We start from the raw sequence: 17,723 nt of genomic DNA on the forward strand, positions 1-17,723 counted from the left end.
CTGGGAGAAAGCCCCCGCGGATACCGAGGGACGACTGTATGCAGTTTCTCTAAGAGTTCAGCGGAAATTGCCCTCCCCGAATTGATTCCCACCACTGCACGCTGGGGCGTAAGAGGAACCCGGCTTGGTAACTTCTCTCAACGAACCAACTTTTGGAGGAAGTCATCGTTGGGTTCCTGGTATGCCCTCAAAGGTAGGGTCGCCACGAGAAGCCAAAGGCGAGAAGCACAAAAGAGGCTGACTTCACCCGAAGGCAGGCCGTTTTCTGGTGAGGGCTGCAAGGTTGAGGCGTGTCTGAAGAGGCCGCTCGGGAAAGGGCCCTCTGGGAGCGAAGGGTCGAGGCGGGAGGGGATCCGGGGTCCGCGATGTGCCCAAGAGCCCGGCAGTGGGAGTGCCCACCTGCGGCGCTGTAAGGACCCGGAGTATCCGAAGGACTCTGCATGCGTCCCAGGACAGTGGGGGAATCGCGGGGCTGTAAACCTCACGCCAAGCCCCGCTCTCGTGACCTGCGCCCTGAAACACTGACAGCTCTGGACTCCTCTCCGACGAAAGCACGAAGACGCTCTCGCGCCGGAACTTTCAAACCGCAGAGAAGCTACGCCCTCCCCGGAACCGGAAGCTTTATAACTAGCGCCACTTGCAGGCTGGCCAATTATAAAGGGGCGGGGGCCGCAGTAGGAACTGCAACTCCCAGAATGCAGCGCGGAGCTTCCTGTTTCCGGCGAGAGGACGTGAGTGAGTGTTTACACCGGCGGCCCTGCGGCCGGGTTCCTTCCGCGGGACGGGTGAGGTCGCTGGGTCATGGGTCGCGCGGGCTCGACGTGTGTTGACTAGTTAGCTGGTCCCGTGGGAGCGGTGGGGTCGTTATCCAAGAGGTAGTGTCCCTGTCCCAATATAAACTATCAGTGACCTTAGGCCACTGACTTCACCTTTCTGAGTCTCGGTTCCTTTGTCTGTAGTATGTAAATGAGAATTCCTGTCTCAGGGAACAGTTGTGAGGATTAAATGAGATATGGTAGATTAAAAGCCCCATTTCCTTCCCTGCCATAAACCTGGAGATGGCCGGTTTGAGGATGCCTTAGGGTCTGCTGGTCAGCCTCTGAAGCCTTTTCTTTCCTCTTACAAAGAAGCCACTTTGGAAATAATAATGATTATAGCAAGGGCTTATCTTGCCTTACAAGGTTCTTCTCCCCTCAGGTTTTTGATTCATTTTCTGGGCACCCATAAGTACTTGGCTTTGGGACAGTAACGACCAAAAATTCTGGTCTTTGCTTTCCAGAGTCTCTAATAATGGGATGCCGGGGAGATTGAGAAGTAAATAGATAATTGTAACCCTTTGCCATGAGGGAATACGACAACAATAGAGGGAAGAGAGAGGGGACAGGAGAGGTTGTATTTGGGTTGGTCTTGATAGGAGTTTGCTTAGAGATGGAAGAGGGAAGATGAGTTACATGCAGAGTTAGCAGATGAGCGGAGGTATAAAGTGGGGGAGAGCTTTGTTTTGAATCCAGGCTTGGGGAGGGCGGGGCAGCCCAGAGCTCCTGGGGAGGAAGGCTGGCAGAGAGAACAGTTGTGAATGTTTTTGAAAGCCAGGCTGTGCCGTTTAGACTTATTCATAGAGGTGGTCTGGAGTCATTGGAGGGATTCTAAGCAGAGGAGTGACTTGATCAGATCTGTGTTTTAAAATGATGGCTTGGGTGGCAGCATGGATATTTAGTAGGGAGAGGCCAGAGGCAGGGAGCTTGTTGTAAAGCTGTGTGGTAGTTAAAGCAAGAGTTGATGAAGAAACACAGAGTGTACGTAAGGGAGAGTGTTGGATGATCTCATTTGAACCTCACAACATTCCAATTAGCTGGCATAACATTTTTTAAATTAATTAATTAATTAATTAATTAATTAATTTATGTCTGTGTTGGGTCTTCGTTTCTGTGTGAGGGCTTTCTCTAGTTGCGGCAAGTGGGGGCCACTCTTCATCGCGGTGCGCCGGCCTCTCATTATCACGGCCTCTCTTGTTGCGGAGCACAGGCTCCAGATGCGCAGGCTCAGTAGTTGTGGCTCACGGGCCTAGTTGCTCCGCGGCATGTGGGATCTTCCCAGACCAGGGCTCGAACCCGTGTGCCCTGCATTGGCAGGCAGATTCTCAACCACTGCACCACCAGGGAAGCCCCTGGCATGACATTTTTATGTCCACTTTAAAGCTGAAGAAACTGAGACTTAGAGAGCTGAAGTCCCTTGCTGTCTGTCATAGGATGAGTGAAGAGAGGGCCCCAGGTTCTGGCCTCCTGATGCTGCATCTTGCACTTTTCCAAGTGTCACCCTGAATTACCTCTCATTCAGCCCCCTGGTGGGGTGGGGGCGGTGTAGGGTGGTGGTCTGTCCTATAACCACTAAGGCTTTGTTCCTTTACAGGGAGAAAGAGAGAGCGCGAAAGAGAGAGGATGTCTCTCTCAGATTGGCACCTGGCGGTGAAGCTGGCTGACCAGCCACTTGCCCCCAAATCTATTCTTCGGTTGCCAGAGACAGAGCTTGGAGAATACTCACTGGGAGGCTATAGTATTTCATTTCTGAAGCAGCTCATTGCTGGCAAACTCCAGGAGTCTGTTCCAGACCCCGAACTGATCGGTGAGTCTCTGTGGACTAGGGATGGGCTGCTGCTCTGATCTCTTTTGGGGGAGAATAATTCTGGAATTAAAGGGTAAATTAAGAGTTTGGGATTTGTCTCCTAATGTTAACACTCCAGGGAAGTGATTGTTGTTGGGTGAATAGAAACACAAATCATAATGAAACTGTTGTTGCCATTTTAGTCGTTCGTTATACTGAGCTACTTTATCACGCCATTCCTTAACTGTGACATTGTTGAATTCTTTCTCTGATAGAGCAAGAGTTTGGGGTAGGGAGACTTCCCTGGTGGTCCAATGGGTAAGACTCCGTGCTGCCAATGCAGGGGGCCTGGGTTCAATCCCTGGTCGGGGAACTAGATCCTGCGTGCATGCCGCAACTGAGAATTCGCATGCCCCAACTAAGAAGCCTGCATGCTGCAACTAAGACCCGGCACAACCAAAAAAAAAAAAAAAGAATTTAGGTTAGGAAGGAGGAGCTGGCTAGGGAAAGCCCCTCAGCATATGGCATTTGAGCTGGGTATTAAGGGGTGGTTAGAAGGATTTTTGGTTGGTTTGTTAGAGGGAAGGCAGTGAAAAAGGAAAGATGGCAAGGGCATTCTAGGTGGAGGAAGAAGGAATTTAAATATAATTTCTTCCTTCCTTCCTTCCTTCCTCCCTCCCTCCCTCCCTTCCTTCCCTTCCCTGCGTGGCTTGCAGGATCTTAGTTCCCCCACCAGGGATTGAACCCAGGCCCCGGCAGTGAAAGTGAATATAATTAAATTATATTATAAACACAATGTCATATAAACTGACAAAATGGTATAAGCTGGCAAAAAGTGTGTTTTCAGTCATAAAAATATGGGGTTCATCCTTTTATATTGTTGCATTTTTCCGTTATTTAAATTGAGCAGTCTCCATGGTGTTAAGCTCTAGAGTTTTCCCGCGTAGATTCTGTGTTTTATCAATTTGTGCTTGCTAACAATTGTTATTAAAATGTATTTATTGGGCTTCCCTGGTGGCGCAGTGGTTAAGAATCCGCCTGCCAATGCAGGGGACACGGGTTCGAGCCCTGGTCTGGGAAGATCCCACACGCCACGGAGCAGCTAAGCCTGTGCGCCACAACTACTGAGTCCACATGCCACAACTACTGAAGCCCGCGCGCCTAGAGCCTGTGCTCCGCAACAAGAGAAGCTACCGCAATGAGAAGCCTGCGCACCGCAACGAAAAGTAGCCCCCACTTGCCACAATTAGAGAAAGCCTGCATGCAGCAATGAAGACCCAACGCAGCCAAATAAAAAAAATAAAAAATAAAATGTATTTATTAAGTAAGAGTACTTTTAAAAACATATATCATTCTCTAGCTATCTGTCCAATCAAGATAAGGTTCTTAGGGGACAAAAATCATTTAAATTGTTTTGAGGAATAAAATATAAATGAACAATTCTTTTTTTTTTTTAGATCTGATCTACTGTGGCCGGAAGCTAAAAGATGATCAGACCCTTGACTTCTATGGCATTCAGCCTGGGTCCACAGTCCATGTTCTGCGCAAGTCCTGGCCTGAGCCTGATCAGAAACCGGGTGAGAGAGTGCTGTCTGTTAGACAGGCAGGGCTTCTGTAATACCTACAAGGGAAGGAGGGTCTGTGTGTGTTCTTGAGGCAAGGGCCTGGGTGGAACAAAGGGGTGATTTCCTGAGATGATAATAGAGAATATCTGTATTACTTATTGGATTAGACCACATTGATTAACAGAGTACAATTTTGATCTTCTTGCTGCCAACACCACTAACAGAAAGGGATTTGTTTCTCTACTTTTAAGTTCATTACCCACTGTTTTAATGGGGTGGGGAGGATGTGTCTATTTAAACTCCTTTAGGGGGTGAACCTTGTATCTTTTTGTTATTGTTGTTGTTGTTCTCATTAGAAGAAAGCTGGAAACTCCCTGCTTTCCTCTAAATGCTGTAGTGTGCTCTCATGTTAGCAAATCTTCCCACAAGCTGTTGCAGGCGGTGATTTGTTCAGTCACCTCACTCCTGCTGTACTGATAATTTATTTTCCTGAAGCTTGAAAATATTCGAGTGGTATGAAAGTAGCTCTTGGAGAAAACATACAAAGCCTCTAATGCTTTTTTGACTTATTAATAAAAGGTGCTGCTTGGAATTCATAATTTAAATTTTGCATCTGTGTTTTAAAAGCCTCCCCAAAGATAAAGCTGAGCTGTATAAGAGATTAGCTTTGTTAAAAACGGGCAGTTTGATATTTTAATAATGTTCACGATTGCTTTGACTGGTTATCAGCTTGAAATTTTCCCTCTTTTCAATTCTAAACATAAAGGACAAAAAGATCTTCTTTTGTACCCTGATGGGAAGTGAGAAAGAGAAAGGCAGTCTCTGACATCTGGGGGCTGGCCTGGCCTTCAGCTAGGCCTTGAAACATGAACAATTTCACAAGTCACCAACATCTACAAGGACACTCACTCTGGGTCTGTAATGGATCAAGACAAAAACAAGATTCTTCTCATTTCTGAACAGAGACAAAAACATGAACATTGTCCAAACCACAAAAATGACCAAATATCCCTCTATCCTGGCTATTATGAGTGACTGCTGCTTCTTTACCAATTACAGCTTTCATCTTACACTAGTTTTCCTTCCTTCTAGATAAGAATTATTAAGATATGTGATCATAAAATCACCCCCACTTCCTGACAGCCTCCAATCCAGACCAAAACCCTGCTTCCTTAAACTTCTCCCTCCAAGTCACCCAACCAAAGCCCAAATCCTGTAAGTTCTTTCTGACTCCCTCTTATTGAGATGCCCCATGGTTCTGGTGGTGGCATTCTCTCTGTAAGAGCAGTAAACGCAACTTGCTCAACTGTAGATGTGCCCCTCTGATCTTTGGCTGGAGGGGATTGACAGAAAGAAAGTAGCATTTGTTGCTGCTTCCAGCCAGATTGTTTCTCTTTGATATCTCATTTAATCATTACAGTAGCTCAGCAGGGTTGGGTAACAGCATTAGCATTTTATAGATGAAGAAAAAGAGGGTTAGAAGGGTATTTATTCAAGGTCACCTGCTTAGAAAATGAATGTAAAAGCTGGCATGTGAATCCAGGTTTTCCTGGCTCAAGAGCCCATGTTCTTCCCACTGGGCTGGCTGCCTCTCACTTCCAAAGGGTGAAACTAGCTCACAGATGTTAAAGAGACAAGCATAACTCTTAGCTGATTGTGGGCTTAAGATTTTGAGTCCTTTTCATCCCTCCTTCTGCCTGGAGATTTATTTTTGAAACAAACGGACTTTTTATTGGGAGGTGAAAATAAACTTTTAGATTTGAAAAGAAACTTTTGTGACAGCATTTTAGGTATTTTATCCTTGAGTGTTCTTCCAAAAGGAAGCACATTTCTTTTATCTCCCACCAGATGAGATCCTGTAGGAGGAGAAGGTGTCAGTTTCTTCCTTCCCACCTGGATCCTTTTGGTGGTTCTATGCAGAGGGTTACAGATCCCTCTAGGATCTCACTTAGGCCTGCTGTTTGAGCAGGGGTGTGTACCCCGGGCTCCAGCCACCAAGAACGACTTACTGTTCCTTCGAAGCACCTCTTACATTCTTCCATGCCTTTGCACTCGTTCTCACTTAGGCCTGGAATATCTTCTCTTCCCAGTAAACATCTGCTTTACCTTAAATACCCCTCTCGAACGTTCTCTTCTGGGAGGCAGCTCTGTGTGGTCCTCCCTCTCGGTAATAGCTGTCTGCCTCCGTGTTCCTAATGCCCTCGCTGTGGTCCATGCCTCTGTTGAAGTCCTCAGCAGGGTATTTTGTAATCGTGTGTGTGTGTTTAATCCAGTCTCATTTCTCCTACTGTTAAGTTCCTTGATGGCAGGGACTCTCACTTTTTGTATTCCTGGGCCTTGCACAAAACAAGATTTACTCCAAAATCATGGAGTAAATGCTTAGCACAGGTTTGTTGAATGAATAAATTAGGTAATTTACTTGAGGTGAGTATTTTTCAGAAGAGACATCCCTCATGATTAGAGCTATAGGTAAGGATGGGGTTGCCGCACTGAACCCTAGGGGTGCTGTTCACCTTGCTCTGGGAACGGTGCGTCTGCAATTGGGCAGTACGCAGTCCATGCAATCACAAGTAGCCGTTTTGGGTGAGGGTCACCACACTTTTAAAAGTGTGACCCAGGGAGAACTTCCTGCCTACTCCCCCTTCTTTTACCCTAATTTCTTTACCTGTGAGATGGGCTGATGTCCTAAATAGTAAAGTGACCAAGTAAAACTAAGACAACTGCTAAACTTTCCCATATATGTGAGTCACTGTGTCCAAAGATCAAAAAGGAGCTTTGAGTCCCAGTGACATGCTTGTTTTTGGACACGTGATGAGTTGGTTAAGAACCCTAGAAGTACAGTGTTTTCTTGGTCGTTCTTGTATTTGTTTTTTTTTAATCAAAATAATATTACAGAGGCCTGAAAGAAAATATCCAAAAGAAAAGAGTGACCCCTGATCCTGTCACCCTAGCTTGTCCCCTTCCAGCCTTGGCCCACGTGCACACTGACACACATCACAAAGTTTTACTAGAGAATGCACATACAACTATGTTCTATTTCTTTCTCTTAACATATTGTGTCAACATAGCTCCATATTGTTCAGATGGCTTGCAGCACTTATTTTAAATCACTGCACAAAAGTCTGCTGAGTTCCTTATACCCTCCTCCTTTTCAAATGTGAAAAGCCTAGAACTCTTGCAGTGGGATATTGATCAGAACAGTCTCTTTCATGTGGTAAGATTCCCCTCTGCTGGAACTTGAATTTGTTTTATCTACTGAAGATGCTTAAAAGAGAGTGCAGTTTTCACATCTGTGGCGTAAATGTTTTTTTCTGATCAGGTGCCCATTCTTAGTGGGGTGATGAGGGAAGGGGACCTGCATCTGGGCACTTGCTGAAGTGATGTTGTGTGTCTGCAGCAGGGGCAGGGCCGGGTTGTAGGGTAACTGAGTGTCTTGTCCCCAGAACCTGTGGACAAAGTGGCTGCCCTGCGGGAGTTCCGGGTGCTGCACGCTGCCCTGCACAGCAGCTCCTCCTACAGGGAGGCGGTGAGTATGTGCCCAGCCCCTGCGAGACGCTTGCCAGGCCTGCTGGAGAAGGGTTGAACTCGAGTGGTGTAGAGAGGGAGCTGGAAGCCAGTTGCCATGGCTCCCAAGAGTTCCTTGGGGAGTTTTTGCCATGTCTGTGGGTCTCAGTAGAGCCCTATCTTCCCCCAAAGAGGCTCTCAGCTAGGCATTGTTGATTCCCTCTAATGATAATGATACAACCTCTCCTGACATTGGCCTCATGGAATGAATATGGTTACAGCAAAGGATGCATGTACTGTTTCTGCTGGGCCTCATTCTTTGACTTTGGCTGAACTGCCTGCCCCCCACTCCTTACCAGGATTTCCTCACTGGGAAAATGCACTGATGTCTTTCTATAGGAGAGTCGATAAGCAAGATTAATACAGCTGCAAACTTCCCAATATATGTAATTGTGTGGAGATTGAAAAGGACTTTTGGGATCTAGAGAAACCTTTGTTATTGGGCTTATAATGAGAGCTTTTATTTTGGAAGCACTAGAACTGTAAATGGGGGAAAAGACCAGAGATTGAAGGTTTATTGTGATCTTGCTTTTATATTGTTTGTTTCTCCTCCAGTAAGCCATGATCTCAGAGAAAAAAGAGGTTCATCTGTTTCCTGGGGCTACTGTCCCATTGCGGTGGTGTATGTGCAAGCACTTAGAGGGAGGAAGTACTTCAGCAGAGCGTGGGTATTTGCTGAGTGCATTGAGCTACTTGGAGTGCTCAGCCCTCCCCACTTCTCTTGCAGGTCTTTAAGATGCTCAGCAATAAGGAATCTCTGGATCAGATCATTGTGGCCACCCCAGGCCTCAGCAGTGACCCCATTGCTCTTGGTAAGTGCAAGGCTGAGCTTAAGGAAATAGGAGCTGTTGGAGAAGGAGAAACCAGGAGGAGGCAATGACCTTAAGGAACCTTTGACCATCTTGTGAAGAATCATTGGTCTTGTGGCTGGAGGGGGAGTAATCCAGATGGATTCCATACACCCAGCCCTCCAAGAGTTGTCAGTCCCGCAGCGAAAATATGGCCTAACTAACATCAGAAATGAGACTATGAGGAAGCCATGTGAGGGCAGCTGTTAGCCCAAACCACAGCCATCAGGGAACACTTCATGCACACCTTGATGGATAAGGGAAGAACCCAGAGATAAGGGGAAAAGAGGCTGGTGTAGTGGTACACAGCATGTAACCTAAGTGCGGGGGGCAAGTAGGGAGCAAGATGGAGAGCACGTGGTTGTGCTGCTGGGGCTTTGTGTCCCCCGCTTCTCGTGAGGGCTGCTTTGTAGTCTTGTCCCTGTTAAGCCGGTCGCTCTGAGGCCTGAAGTCTCTTCTCCCCACTGGATCTGGCTAAATTTCCAGTCTCTGAGGTGAGCCCTGTTCTCCTTCAGGGGTTCTCCAGGACAAGGACCTCTTCTCTGTCTTTGCTGATCCCAACATGCTTGATACGTAAGTATACCCATCTTATTAAGGGGACCCTATCTCTCCTCATGTTCGGGCCAGAAACCTAATCGTCGCCCTGTATTCTGCTCTTGGAGCCCATCCCCCAAATCTGTCTTCTAAATGTGTCAGGAGGTGAGAAGGAGCAAGGGCTATGGGGGGAATGACAAAGCCCAAGGGCAGGGGCATGCAGAGATGTTGGGATGAAGCAGGGTTCTGAGAGAGGTGGCTTTACAGGCCAAGCTCAGTTTAGATCTCATTCAGTAGATATTAGGGAGCCTTTGAAGGATTTTAACCTGGGAAAGAAACAGGTATACGTACATACACCCCAAAATTTTAGAGCTGGAAGGGATAGTAGAGGTTGTGTCCCCTTATTTGCAAGTGAAGAAAACAGCCAAAGCCTGGAAAGAGAAGGGACCTGTCAAAGATTGCCCAGTGAAGTAGTGGTGGAGTCAAGACCAGAAACTGACCCCTGAGCCTCCTGGGCTGTGCATGTCCCATCATGCATTGCCGGAGGGGAAGGTGAAGCATCTGCAGGGGGTTCCGGGGGCGAAGGCCTTGCTGTTGCTGGGGACAGAGCAGCAGGAGCACAAGCCGACTGGAGGGAGGTGCTGAAGACTGGGAAATTGAAGGGCAGGCGTGGGTAACTTGATTGTTGTGAGGGGCACCCAGAATTCTGTCATGGCCAAGGGTGCTCTTTCCTTCTTAGTCACCCTTGGGTTTCTTCCTGCCCCATCTCAGGTTAGTGCCTGCTCACCCGGCTCTGGTCAATGCCATTGTCTTGGTTCTGCACTCGGTGGCAGGCAGCACCCCGCTGCCGGGGGCCGACTCCTCTTCCCGGGGCATGCCCTCCAGCTCGTACCGGGATATGCCAGGTGAGCCCCAGGACAGTGGAACGCAGGCCTCCTCGGGAGCGGGCAGTGGTCCAGGGGTTTGCTTTACTCAGCAGCTATGTATAGTGCTGGCAGAGGGCGTTCCTCGGGAACTCTCCGTTTGAGTCAGGGAGTGCATCTGTCCTGTAATTTTCCAAGGGGAGAGATGAAAATATGAATTTGGAGAGTAACTAGAGCTGAGATTCTGGAGCTGTGCCTGTGCCTTTCTGTTCCTCCTCCTGAAATCTGTTCTCCCTCCTCCAGGTGGCTTCCTGTTTGAAGGGCTCTCTGATGATGAGGATGACTTTCACCCAGTAAGTGGCCTGGCTGCCTGCCATTTGGGGGAGTTGGTGCTGGGGATGTACCCCTCCCTGGGACCTGGCACGCCCCAGCTGGGAGGTGATCGGAGGCCCTTTGGTGACCCAGCTATGTCATACTATTGCTGTCTGAACCTGGCAGCTTGGGGAGGTTCCCCAAGAGCTGTTTGTGGAGCGGGGGTGGGGTTCACCTGAGAATGTCACAGGGCTGCTTCCCTGATTCTTGGTGCCTCTCCTGTTCAGAGCGCCAGGTCCACGCCCTCGAGCAGCACACCCAGCTCCCGCCCAGCTTCCCTGGGGTACAGTGGAGCTGCCGGGCCCCGGCCTATCACCCAGAGCGAGCTGGCCACCGCCCTGGCCCTGGCCAGCACTCCGGAGAGCAGCTCTCACACGCCAACTCCTGGCACCCAGGTATGGAGAGAGGGCGGGAAGATGAAGGCCAGGCCCCTAAGGGAGAAGGTCCCAGTGGTAGAATGGATTTACCTTTGCTGATCCTGGTGCTAGATCTGCTTTGAGCCGAACTCTACCTGGAGCCCTGGTGGGTTTCCCGCTGCAGCTCAGGCGACCTCCCCTCACCAGCCTTTAGGGCTTAGAAGTCTGGGGTTCATCACGGGCCTGATTAACTCCTGCCAGCACTTTGGAAGAACCTCCCGTCACATAATATACCCTTCCTTGTCCCTGAAAGTGGCCAAACATCACAGGCTTAAGCATTCCTGGTGACAGTCACTCCAGCTTCCAAGGCCATCTCTCCCAGTGCTGGGTCCTAGGCTAGGTCGGGGCCTCCATTCCATCTCCCTGGAGCAAAAGAGAACAGAACCTTCCCTGCCCACATCGAGAGCTTTTGGGTACCTCTGTGTGGTTGTCTCATGCAGGCCCCTGCTGGGAGGCAGTCGTTGGGCACCCAGGGGCACCCTGGGGTGATGTGACAGCAGTGGGTATGTGCTGGGAGACTGAGGTGGCTCTGAGCGTGGCACTGACCCTGGTTTTGACCCTGGTTTGTCTCTAGGGCCATTCCTCAGGGACCTCCCCAATGTCATCTGGCGTCCAGTCAGGGACGCCCATCACCAATGATCTCTTCAGCCAAGCTCTACAGCATGCGCTGCAGGCCTCCGGACAGCCCAGCCTTCAGGTCAGTCTTCCCCACTCCTGATGTTCACGTGGCTTCTTAGTTACTGTGGACACTGAGCTTTCTTCTGCTCTCTGGAGGCCCTTCCCACTTGGCCTGCTTTGCTCCAGGAGCAGCTGGCGCGTGGCAGTGTGACAGGAGAGGATGCTCCCAGCACGGGCAGTTGTCCCTGTGGCTTCCACTCCTGCACCCAGTGACCACGGCCTGGCTCCGCTGACCACCTGGCTTGAATACTTGTGGCAGTTTTAATTGAAGAGACACTCACCCATTCTGTGAGCGGTGACTGAGCCTTGAGCATGTATATACCAGGCCTGGGTCCAGCTCCTGGGGTAGAGACGAGCCAGTGCTCATCCCTGCCATGGAAGGACGCCGGGCAGTTACTGCAGTGAGGGAGCAACAGGGCGAGAAGCCCAGCCCAGGCTTGAGGTGAGGGCCTAGGTCAGGGAAAGCTTTTCTGAGGAAGGGGTGTTTGGACTGACTGTCAAAGAATTAGTTAGAGGTTAGCCAGGCAGGGAAGGGGTGTTTGGTTCAGGGGACATGGTGTCCAGGCAGACACAGCCACTTGTTTGAGTGAATGTGGAGGTACAGGTGACAAACTCAAATAGGCAAGACCAGAAGGCGGTGTCCTTGTGCGGAAGATCCTGAGATGGAGCCAGAGTAAAGGAGAGCAGGAGCCTGAGTGTGAGGGCCTCATTGAGCGCCTGTGTAAGGAGATTAGTCTTGTCCTGTGGTCACCAGGGAGCCGTGGAAGATTTTAAGCAGTGGGTGACACTATCTCCCCTGCGTCACGGAATGTGGAAGCTTAGCTGCTAGCAGCTAAGTGCATGACCCAAGGGGTTCACGTTTTACTGCATGCCTCTGTGCACAGGCTGTTTGCTTCACTCTCTTTCCTTTGCTCCTAAGCCTGGGGCATGAAAGTCATTTCTGGAGCTTGTCCACGGTCATCAAGCCATTAAGTGATAGAGGCAGGGTCAGGCCCGTGTGGTTTTCGCCAGTCCGCGTGGCCCTGGTGGACAGCGAGGGGAGCGGGAGCAGGACCCATGGGCAGCTGGTCCTTTCCGTTCCTGCATCTGCCCCATCCTGCTGCCTGTTCACTCTGCTCTCCAGCTCAGAAGCTTTCATGTCTCTCCCTGGCCTGTAACATGAGTTTGAGTTGGTTTATGTGGTTTTATAAAAGCCCAGCACATCCTCACCCTTGCCTGCCTGCTTCTCTGAATTTGCATTTCATCCCCACTGCCTTCTTCTTCCCATAGTGTGAACACAGCCTTTTCCCTCAGGTGTGCACTTCCTTCTGCATGGGATAGAGATATTGATGAAGCTTTGAAAATACGAAATTTCTTTAAATCATTATGGTAGAGAAGGCCTTTTGTAGCTGAAAGTCAAAATCGAGGAACCATTGTATAAAGAGTAAAAGATATTTTGAGTTAATAAATGTGAACGTTGCTGCATAGCAAATCAAACCCAACCAACCAACCAACCAACCAACAAAAAAAACAAGCGAAGTCTGAAAGCTAATAACAAACTGGGAAAGAAATCTGCACGTATCAGACAAAGGGCAAAACCTCCCTGAACTATAGAAGTTCTTGTGGTTTAGGACCAAGAACGCCATAGAAAAATGGGCAAAAGACATGAACAGACTATTCATGAAGAAGGAAGTACAGATGGCCCTTAAAGCTGTGTAATTCCTTGCAGTCCCATTTCTCGAAATTTATCCTGAAGATGTATGTGCATGTAGAGGATGACATTTGTAACAATCAGTCACTGCAGTGTTGTTTGTAATGGCAAAGACTGGGAACAGCCCAATTGTGGTACATTTCAGGACATCCACAAGTTGGAATGTTATACAGTTATTAAAAAGTTCTTTATGTATTGGCATAGGGAGCTCTCTAGGATACATTAATATGTTGGAAGAAAAAAAAGAGGGGTATAAGCAAAGGGTAAATATAGGAATATATATTCATATTTCTTCAAAGAAAATAAAATAGGTTATCGGGGTGGGGAGGGGAGTAGATGAGAGTGAGACTTTTCACTGTGTATCATAGTAAAAAGCGAAGTTAGTTTAAAAGTGTACCCCCCACCCGTTTGTGTTTGTGTGTGTGTGTATACATACAGCAGGAGAAAGAAAGTAACTTAATCTTTTGCAATTTAGACATTGAGTACTTTGTGATTTCTCTTTTGATCCTTATGTTACATTTTCCCCTGTTTTATTGGAAAAACTTTTACTGTAATTTGTTCTGTAAACCCTCAGGCCTCTCTTATAGTTCTCCTAGAAGCACTGTGTTGTATGGAACTTCACATCAGCAACTTTGCTGGGGGAACCCACCTTTCTCTCTCCCCCTGAAAGGACAGACATAAGCAAGTCCCCGTAGGAGCCTAACTAACAGCTTCTGCCTGTCCTGTCTTTCTGCAGAGCCAGTGGCAGCCCCAGCTGCAGCAGCTGCGTGACATGGGCATCCAGGATGATGAGCTGAGCCTGCGGGCCCTGCAAGCCACCGGGGGGGACATCCAAGCGGCCCTGGAGCTCATCTTTGCCGGAGGAGCCCCATGAACTCCCTGCTCCTCCTGAGCCCCCAGCAAACTGCCAAGGCCGCTGCCCATGGGAAGCACTCTTGAAGGTGCCCCATCCCTCCTCTCCCCAATACATCTGATGGTCGACCTTCTGCTTTGCCCAGTGCTTGGCCTTTCTGGCTGATCTGAGCTGGTAGAGGCAGTGGGGCAAGCATGGTGTGCAGGTTTTTGTGCCGTGGCATCAGGGAGCACAGCTGGCCCCTGCTTCTGGGCCCTGGGTAGAGAATTTTAGATCCATGTCCTGAGATGCTGCGTGATGCCCACACTGGTTTTTTGGCAGAAGTTTCCAGTGATAGCCCCCAGAGCCTTTGGTGCTTTGGGTGTGGCATCCTCAGGATGTGCCCGAGGACTGCTGCCCAGTCTCCCTGTGGCTGCTGTGTTACAGCTGTGGCCAGAAGAGGCTGTGCTTCTGAGGTGACCGGTCTCAGGAGGGGCCAGGTGGACTTCCGGGGCAGCAGGTCGGGGAAGCTCACCCTCCACGTCGCTCCCTCTTCCAAAGACTTTCAAAAGATTCCTTGTCCCTCCCCTGGCCTAGTCTCACCAGGCACTCTTTGATGCCTGTTCTGTAATGATGCCAGAATCCAGGCCTCAGAGCCGTGCCAGGAGGCAGGGCCCTCTTCTCTCTCCTGAAGGTGTAAATACAAGAGCAGTTAAATAACAATACTAAACAACAACACCAACACAAACAGGACCCAGCTTTCATACTGAAGAGAGGGCACGAACCCCCAAGCTGCTGCTCCATCTGCCCGAGCTCTCGTTCCCCTGGCACAGTGTTCCCTGGCGCATCGCAGACATGTCCAAGTTGAGCGAGTGGGTTTCATGTGCTTTGAATACTTTGTCAGGAAGAAAACCCTTCAGCTGGTGTTTCGGTGGGAAGTTGCTCAGAAGTCTGCTCCTGCTGTGTCCCTTTGCCAGAGGTTTCATCCACAGCCTCCACAATCACGGTCATTAGTCTTCTGCTTGTCACCTCCTGGGACAAAAGGTTTACCACTGATAAGGACTGCCTACTCTGTCCTTTGTTCCCCAGAGCGTTTACCCCTTGGCTCCCTCTGCTCTGTGAGCTGGGCTCCGTGAGTTCAGGAGAGTGGTAGGAATTCACTTGCCCTTTGACCTGTCCTCCTGGTTTTGGTCCCCAGCACGTCCTGTTCCTCTCTCTGGATGACCACCAATCTATCAGTGATACTCTTATTAAAGAGAGGTACTTGGGAGGCCCCACTATTCCAGATATGGCCTGGACGGCAGGCCATATCTGGAATAGTGGCCTGCCAGAAAATGTGAAGTCTCCACATTTCCCTCTCCATCCTAGAGTTAATGTTGAGGGGTGTTTGCATTGGCTGAAAAGACTCAGAGCTCACCAGGCTTCTTGGTGCCAGGCCTCTTTGTTCCTCAGTGGTCTGCCTGGAGCCCAGCTGCCTCTTCGTGGTCGGGAGCAAAGACCAGGAAGCTCTGTCTTTGAACCTGATGTCTCTGGTTTGTGATGGAAAGAAAGGCCAGTTCCATCCTCACAGGCCTGCCGTGGTCAAATGGGGCTGACACAGCCCTTCCCGTCCCCATGATACAGCCTGCCTAGAGCTGATTTCCATTCTGTGGCAACTTGCACCCTGCCCCCAGGGACTGTGCTGGGGCTCCTTAACTCCCCCAGCCCATTATGCTGGGGAACTCTTGGGTAACCTTGCCCTGTCCCTGGAACTGACTCCCAAATACCAGTTACACTGTTTCCCAGAATTGAACTGTCCCCACGATTTCCCTTTCCCTTCTTTGTCAGCTCTTTCCTCCAGGGTCTTGGCATGTTGGCTCTGCTTCCTGTAGCCATGTTTTAAATAATATATGTTGAGTCTGGTAAGTTCCTCCACCGAGCCTGGGGCTTTCCATGGGCCAAGGACTCCTTCCTTGCCATTGTCTGCTTTACCCTTCCAACAAACAAACATTCAGTCTCTGCCCTGTGCCAGGTAAACATGACAAGGTCCTTGCTTTCACAGAGCCATGCCATTGGGAAGACAGACCAACAGATGTTTACACTAAAGCCTGATGAGAGTGGGCCAGGCAGGCCCTGTGGGCTTGGAGCTCATAGGAAGGGGCGCTCACTTGGGTTAGGGTGGGGCTGTGTGTGAGGGAGAGCTGCTTGGAGAAGGTGGCATCTGACTTGAGACCTGCAGCAGGTGAGGAGGAATTGGGCAGGGAGGTGTACGTACAGAGTGGGCTGGGAGCGGAGAGGACACAGCTCCTGGAGCCCTGTGTGTGAGGGTGGACTTCAAGGTAGGCAGAGGCTAGATCACGTTCAGCTATGCAAGGCGTTTGGACTTATCCTAAGGACAGTGGGAAGTCACAGGAGAATTTGAATCAGGGGAGAGAGTCAGGTTTACATCTTAGAAAGGCCGCTGGCTGCTCTGTGAATAGATGGGGAGTGAGGCGAGCTTGAGGGGAGACCAGCGAGGAAGCTGTGATCCTCTTAGAACTGACAGTGTGTGACAGGCAGTGTGGCAGCTGGGGAGGAGAGGAGTGGGGGGGAGGGGAGACTTAAGGAGTTAGTGTTGATAGCACATCTTGGGAAAGGTGAGTGTATTATGATTAGCTCCATTTATCCGATGGAGACACCGAGGATGAGAGGTGAGATCACCTGTGCACAGTCTCATGGTGGGGCAGTGGGCAAATCAGCCTTGGAAACTCAGGTCTGTCTTCCTCCAGAGCTGGCACCCTTCCCACTGCTGCCCGTGGCTTCTGAGTGTAGAGATGTGGGAGGAGGTGTGTGGGTCTCATCAGGCTGAGGAGCTTGGGCTTCATCCTGAAGGCAAAGAGCACCCCTTGGATGGCTCTAGGCCGGGCAGTGGAGGGCCAGACTCGTGTGTGAGAATCTGACAGCTGCGTGGAGGCTGGATTTGTGGGAAGTGAGACGGAGTGGGAGACCAGCTAGGAGGCCCATTGCCTCCAGATGGGATGCAGTGGGGGTCTCGACTAGAGCTGCAGTGGGGGAGCTGGGAGGAGGAGAGGGAGGTGAAATGTGAAGGACTAGATCTGGGGGGCAGGCAGGATGTGAATGGGTAGATGGTGGTGCAGCAAGAATGAGGGAGTGGGGTTGGGATCTGGAGTGCAAGACCAGTTTTGGATACACTGAGCTTGAGGTGCCATGGGACGGCCAGGTGGGGATGTCTTGTAGACAGGTGGAGGTTTCTAGGCTGGAGATAATGATCAGGAAGTTTCAAGTTGAAGGCTGGGCCTGTGTCAAGTGCAAAGGGAATCCAACTTTCCGGGGAAAGGTAGAGGAAAAGGGATGCCCACTAAGGAGTTAGACTTTCCAGGAGATAGATAGTGCCTGATGGGCATGGGCATGGAAGGGGGAGATGTGCTGCCTCTGGGAAGGCGAGAGCAGAGGTCATCAGAGCTGACGGAGTGCAGAGAACTGGACAGCAGGGCATGGTCAGTGGTGTGGAATGCCACAGAGAAACGTCATAACCCAGGGGCTGACCTTTGACTTGACTCCTTTAGCCATGGTGACCTTGGGGATGTATCACAGAGCTCAGTTGCAGGGGTTGAGGCCTTGAATAGGTGGGGGCAGTGGAGGCACGGAGGGCAGAGAACTCTGGAGTACCTTTCCAGTGAGAGGGTAGTTGGAGGGGAGATGGGATTGAGAGTGAGCTCTTGCAGTTCAGCAGAGGTGAAGTTGGAATTGATCACGAGAACTTTTCTAGGAAGCTAAGGGG

General features: G+C 50.0%; 2 protein-coding genes across 3 annotated transcripts in view; both read left to right on the forward strand.

Moving 5' to 3' along the window:
* The first annotated feature begins 713 nt into the window (after positions 1-713).
* On the forward strand, positions 714-14,117 carry LOC132359236 (ubiquitin-like protein 7). Of its 2 annotated transcripts, none has more exons than XM_059912776.1 (11): positions 714-785; positions 2,410-2,622; positions 4,059-4,178; positions 7,610-7,692; positions 8,458-8,542; positions 9,094-9,151; positions 9,884-10,017; positions 10,279-10,328; positions 10,575-10,742; positions 11,338-11,460; positions 13,868-14,117. In XM_059912776.1, exons 2-11 carry the CDS (start codon positions 2,439-2,441, stop codon positions 14,003-14,005), a joined length of 1,143 nt encoding a protein of 380 aa, XP_059768759.1. In that variant the 5' UTR covers positions 714-785; positions 2,410-2,438; the 3' UTR covers positions 14,006-14,117. The 2 variants fall into 2 exon arrangements, with proteins under 2 accessions (XP_059768759.1, XP_059768758.1); XM_059912775.1 differs by lacking the exon at positions 714-785 and adding an exon at positions 806-875.
* Positions 14,118-16,122: 2,005 nt separating this feature from the next.
* The window catches only part of SEMA7A (semaphorin 7A (John Milton Hagen blood group)), a 32,241-nt gene continuing 30,640 nt past the window's right edge, over positions 16,123-17,723 (forward strand). Inside the window, exon 1 of the mRNA XM_059915450.1 lies at positions 16,123-16,184. The gene's annotated coding sequence lies outside the window, so the exon portion shown is untranslated. The remainder of the gene's footprint in view (positions 16,185-17,723) is intronic.

This window comes from Balaenoptera ricei, chromosome 2 (assembly GCF_028023285.1).
Source record: "Balaenoptera ricei isolate mBalRic1 chromosome 2, mBalRic1.hap2, whole genome shotgun sequence".
In the NCBI taxonomy this organism is placed as follows: Eukaryota; Metazoa; Chordata; class Mammalia; order Artiodactyla; family Balaenopteridae; genus Balaenoptera; species Balaenoptera ricei.

Coding starts and splice junctions, on each gene's coding strand:
- LOC132359236 (XM_059912776.1), top strand. CDS start 2,439: ATGTCTCTCTCAGATTGGCACCTGGCGGTGAAGCTGGCTGACCAGCCA. Junction 10,018..10,278: donor CTCGTACCGGGATATGCCAG/GTGAGCCCCAGG, acceptor TCCCTCCTCCAG/GTGGCTTCCTGTTTGAAGGG. Junction 10,743..11,337: donor CGCCAACTCCTGGCACCCAG/GTATGGAGAGAG, acceptor GTTTGTCTCTAG/GGCCATTCCTCAGGGACCTC.